The sequence below is a fragment of the Vulpes vulpes genome, unplaced genomic scaffold, assembly GCF_048418805.1.
Source record: "Vulpes vulpes isolate BD-2025 unplaced genomic scaffold, VulVul3 u000000818, whole genome shotgun sequence".
NCBI lineage: Eukaryota > Metazoa > Chordata > Mammalia > Carnivora > Canidae > Vulpes > Vulpes vulpes.
In genome coordinates this window covers 49506-55505 of record NW_027325842.1, presented here as the reverse complement: position 1 = coordinate 55505, position 6000 = coordinate 49506, and the positions used below count along the sequence as shown (strand labels likewise).

General features: G+C 32.0%; 1 protein-coding gene across 1 annotated transcript in view; it reads right to left on the bottom strand.

Moving 5' to 3' along the window:
- Positions 1-334: 334 nt before the first annotated feature.
- LOC140597581 (unconventional myosin-IXa-like) overlaps positions 335-6000 on the bottom strand; it is a gene marked incomplete at its 3' end in the record, with an annotated part of 43470 nt that continues 37804 nt past the window's right edge. The window contains exons 6-7 of the mRNA XM_072746429.1: positions 4274-4371; positions 335-461 (exon numbers count right to left, since the gene is read on the bottom strand). Of these exons, the coding sequence (XP_072602530.1) occupies positions 335-461; positions 4274-4371 (225 nt within the window). The remainder of the gene's footprint in view (positions 462-4273; positions 4372-6000) is intronic.

Sequence of the window (6000 nt, the reverse complement as noted above, 5' to 3'; positions counted from 1 at the left end):
ATCTTCAGATACTCTAACCACAATCTTAGTATGAAAAGAAATCTCAAATACAGAAAAACTATCAACGGCTCAGAATATGATAAAGTCTAGAGTAAAATATTGATCCTATCCAGCAAATTGAAGGATTATGGATATCTAGGCCAGAGAGGCAGACAAGAAAACTCAAGCCTTCCAAAGATTCTGGCAAGATCAATAGCAAAAATTCCATCTTTTGGAGAAATATTATTAATAAAAAAGCATTAACCCATTTAAACTTAACCAAATAATTACACAAAATTAAAAGTGAGAAGTTACCCAGTATTTGAGAAATGACAACTGAAATACAATTACTTACTTCTAATAATTCTGAGACAATAGGCAGAACTTCAGGATTACAGATATCTATGGAGTCATCCCGATATGTCTTCTTTTTATAACAGATATTACCCAAATGGAGTATGGCTGAGAGAAGAGAGAAAATCCTGAGAAAACAAAACCATAAATTATAGCTTGCTTATGTGCAGTCTCTAAACTCGTTTCACTGCAAAATTCTAATCAAGCAAATTAACCAGGACAAGTATGATGTATTTAGTCTTCATAAAAATAAAAAATGTGGAAATAATAACTGTAATAAATAAGATCTATGTATACTATGTCAGGTATGATGCAAAGTGCTTTACATAACCTTACTTTCAGCACTGTACCACTGGACATAGTTGTTTGAAGAGGATTTGCTATTGCCTGATTCTGTATAGTGTTTCAAAGTCCATACCTTTCTAAATGCTTTTCATCTTGCCTAAAATGCCCTTCCCTACATTGTCTATTTCAGAACAACTGAATCAGAATCTTTAAAGGCAAGGTCTTAGAATCTGTATTTTTTAACCAAATAGCCTAAGTGATTTTTTTATTCTTAGTTCCATTTAAGAAATAGTTTCATACGTCATACTGCGCTGCCCTTGATAAATGCTTTTAAAACAAACAGTATGAAGCCATTGGGGTATATTACCTAATATCAGGCTTCTCCTATAAAACATCTACAACTGAATCCTCCCTTCTATTCATTCTTCCCTTCTGTCTCAGAGGAACACATACATGACCCTCTTCCAGTCAACAACAACTAAATCCCTACTTGTGCTCTCTATCTCATGAACTCCAGTTTACCTCAGAACTTCATTATAACTATTTCCTATCTCTTACCTGAATCTACAAGAAGTTTCTATCAAAATAATCTCATCTTCAGTTTTCTGTTACTTTAAAAAACCCATCCTAGATCCCACCTCTCCTTACCTTCACAAACAATCTTATTAAACTGTTAACTCATATTCCTTTTCTTCACTTTGTCATTTTAGTATCATATCCTGACATCTGACCCCATTAAAATATCTCAGAGAAGTTACCAAGGATCTCCATGTAACTAAAAATATATATATTATATCCTAACTTACCTGACCTCTCAAAGGCATTTAACACAGCTGAACATTCCATCTAAAAGCTCTTCCTGAAAATTCATATATATACACATCTTTGTGTCTTGTCCAATTATTCTCTTATTATAAATCTGTTCTACCTGCAAAATTTTAACTATGTGTTTTCTGAAAATTAGGATGTATTCTAAATAAAGACACTGCTTTAGGAACCAAATAGCCACACTTTCAAAGGTCCTGAATCAACATCTAATTGACAGATCTAATTTTTCAAATAATTTAAAACTGTAAATGTTTCAATCATTAACATGACTCAAGCAAAATACAAGTCAATTATAAAGGAATAATTTATAAACATACTGTGGTCAATTAGAGAGGAAACTCAGTATCAAATGACCCATTATAATGACTAATGGAAGCCAAAAGACATAAAAACACAAATTCATGGGCCACTTACTAAAAAATCATTTTTAGTAGGAGTTTATTTATATGGCTGCTAATTACATCGTTTTAGAATCTGGGGTTCAACAATCAGCATGTTAACATTTTCTCACACCCAAATATGTGATGCAGAGTCTCCAATAATAATAAATGTTATATAAACAATCTAATATACTATAATAATTCAGTATTTAAAAATTTACAAAAATGAACTTTTAAAAATCCCTGTTCTCAAAAAGTTTAAAATCTTGCATTAGGAGATAAAACAACAAAAATCCTATAATATAAAGGCAAGGCATCTTAAAATACTAAGGGTAGAAACAATGCATAGTTAAGAAAAATTTCATTAAAAAGGGAGAACAGGAGGCACATGGCTGGCTCAGTAGAAAGAGTGTGTAACTCTTGATTTCAGGGTCATGAGTTCAAGCCCCACAGAAAGTGCAGAAATTACTTAAATAAATAAATATATAAACTTTAAAAAAATTAAAATGAAGGACATTAACAGTACTCTAAAGCAAACAAGTTTCGATTTACATACCAAATTTTAGGATGCCTGCAAAGTTATGTTAAAAGGAATGCTGGGTTAGATCTGAGTGCAGTTGAAAATAATGTTGTAATTTATTAGCACAGTCATTCATGAGCAAAAGAGAAGGGAATCATGGTACATATGATATGCTATCAAAAAAAAAACCTGAAAGTATTTCAATGATTAAAAAAGAGATAAGATGGGTCCTTCAAGAAATGAGGACAATACTGGACATTCAGAACACAACATAGTGTTTTAGAGGACACTATCAGTCTAGTTAAAATGCAAAACTTGGGATCCCTGGGTGGCGCAGCGGTTTGGCGCCTGCCTTTGGCCCAGGGCACGATCCTGGAGACCCGGGATCGAATCCCACATCGGGCTCCCAGTGCATGGAGCCTGCTTCTCCCTCTGCCTGTGTCTCTGCCTCTCTCTCTCTCTCTGTGACTATCAGAAGTAAATAAAAATTTTAAAAAGTAAATAAAAATAATTAAAATGCAAAACTTGTGTTAGGGAAGATCTGAAGATAATATCTAAAAGATATAGAAAGGTCAAATTATAGGCCAGGCTACTAAGAACGTATATTTACCAGTGGTTTCCAATATGGGATACAGTGATATCAGAAAGTATAAAAGACACACAATCCCTTGGTATATGAGAAGTATATATATTATTTTCAACTTATGTTATCTAAAAAAAATGAAATTAAGTTTCACCATCATTTAATATACAGATTGACACTTAGATCCATATATGTCAATCAGTCAAGCGTCACATGAAGTAAAGGGGATATGCTGAGGAAAGACTATAAGTAATAAGGCATGGAGGAACTAACTGTAGGGTTACTCTCATTTACTAAATAACTTTCAGTGAATTGCAGTTTATGTGATCAATTAAATGGGCTTACATATTTACATATTATATTATTTAATTTTAATTTATCTTTCAAAAAAAGATTTTGGCAAATAATCTGCTAGCTCAAGATTCATAGTAATCACAAGCTAACAAGCAAACAGCAGAGCTATCATTCTTCTACTTTTAGTGTGACTTTAAAAACTGACAATATAATCAGATCTGACATAATTAATTCCCTTTCCCAAAAAATAGTTCTATTGGGGCACCAGGGTGGCTCAGTCTGTTCAGCATCTGCCTTCAGTTCAGGTCATGATCCCAAGGTCCTGTGATCAAGCCCCTCATCAGGATCCTGCTCAGCAGTAGCCTGCTTCTCCCTCTCTCCCTGCCATTCCCCCTGCTTGTGCTCTATCAGATTAAAAAAAAAAAAAAATCTTAAAAAAAAAAAAAAAGTTCTGTTACTATTTTTTTTCTGGTGAGAGTCAAGGTTATTTGTTTCTTTAATTTTAAATAGATTTATTTTAAATATAATTTGCTTCATCTCTATCTCAACATGTTTACATTTCTATTTTGTTTATAATAAAATATGTACAATACTACAGACATAAATTTACAGAGGAAATAAGGGAAAATTATGTTTTACTGATAGGTATGCATGCCTTAGTAAGATTCGAGATCAATGACACAGAAAAGAAGAAGCAATAAAAATAGTATTATAAGGCAAGTTTTTAAATAAGGTCTATGGAGAGACTTCAGGAACACCAGGAACTCCCTCACTTGTATGCAAATATTTATGGATGTACATTTTTACAGGAAGAAGAGCTCCAACTTTCAAGAGAACCTCAAAGAATTTATAATAAAAAAAAAAAGCAATTCAAAGCAAGTCTGCTAGAAAAGTAAATGTTCAGAGCAATGTTTAACAAGGTAGGAGGAGGCACTAGATCAGGAATATCTGTTAGAAAATTCTTTCAAAGGACCAAGGAAGGTGAACTTTTGAAAAACACATGATGATTTGTTCTCTACCAAGGGTATAAGAATACATAAACAAACTCACTGTCTTCGTGTCTTGGGAAGAAATCCTACCATTTCCATGGCCAGCTGTAAGCGTTCAAAGTCATGCCTCAAATCTTCCCCCTCCACCGAGAAGCAATCCTGCTTATTTAAGAAAAAGGGGGAAGAAATCAAGATTATCTATTGAAAAGTAAGATAAGCCTCTTCAGAAATACAGTAATTCTAGTTAAGTATTCCTGTGTATAAAAACTAGAACTGGTGAAATATCTAGAGAATTCTTAATACAAGTATGCAAATTAAACACATAACTACCAAAATACCAGTAAGCTATCTTTTTTTCTCCCTTTTACAATTACCAAAGCAAGTTATCTCAAAATAACTTAAGACACAGAGCTAGCAATATTATAAAATGTTCTGATGCCAAGTTTGATTTTGAGTGGTACTGAAGAGTTCTGAAGATCCAAAGCATTTCAGAGAGCTCAATTCCACAAACAAATGTTATTTATTCGACAGATATTTAATAAATGCCTATCCTTATGCAAGGTGCTGAACTAGATCCTGAGACACAAAAATAAATTTTAAAAAGATGGTAATTTAGTTGATAAATGGAGCCTAGATTTATATAAAGATGTTTATATTAATATTAGATATAGTAAAAATAGTTCCTAATAAAATTATATAAATATGATTCTCAATTGGCAAAAGAATGTATACATGAAAACCAAAATTCTGCAAAAAACACACATTAGTAAAGATAGCTGTGAACTACCAAATACAAAAATAGTTTGAGTAATCCTTGCATTTCAGCTCCCAAAAAAGTCAAATACATATGTAATCTTTATCTTTGTAAAATAACTTTTTAAAGCCCTTTCCTATATATTCTCAGTCCCTTACACTTACATTTTCAAAACCCTCTTCACATGTATTTACTTTTTAAATATCTATCTAACTGTGGAATGTTGTTGTATAAAGTACTCAATAAATGCATTAACTGTTATCTATTTTATTCACTGCTGATCTCGAGCAACAAGTCAGTGCCAAGAAGAAAGCATGTAATCACTAAAGTAAATATATAATCATTGAATTATTGAATAAGTACTGAATTAAATGAAACATTCCTTTTTGAGAAAGTACTCATTTATATTTTTAAAACGATCAAGTATCTAGCATTTATAATCTGCTTTTGATCCTTTAAGAATGAGTTAATGAATAATATAAAGTTTTAAAGTAAATATAAACACAAGGAGATAATTATGTGTACATATATATAATTATATAAATATTCAATATGGAAGAAAACAGACTCAGAAGTTAAATAATTCACCTAAATGACAGGGGTGGCCAAAGGAAAATCTGTCCAGTTCTAAATCTTCTGCACTCTCCCAAGCAACCTTAGTTGCTTGAGCTTATTTACTTAACAGGATAACCCTTAATAGGAATTAAATCAATATATAACGGGAAACAAGAGGTCTGTTGTTAAAGACAATTTTCTCACCACTGTTCTCCTTGGGATCATTTATGTAATTCTGTACTATGTATGATAATATAGGCAAATTAAGAACAGTCGCTAACAATCCTCTCTTCTTAAAATGCTAAGTCATATAAGTTCTCTTAACTCAGAGGAAAAGTTTAGTTTGCTCCAAATATACTCTGAGGAGCTAAGAGGAAAATACAAACCAACATATCCTCAGATTGACTGCTTGCTTTCATTAATTAACTCGTGAGAAAAAGCAACAGAAATTATTCAAAGTTCAAACAATAATAGATTGA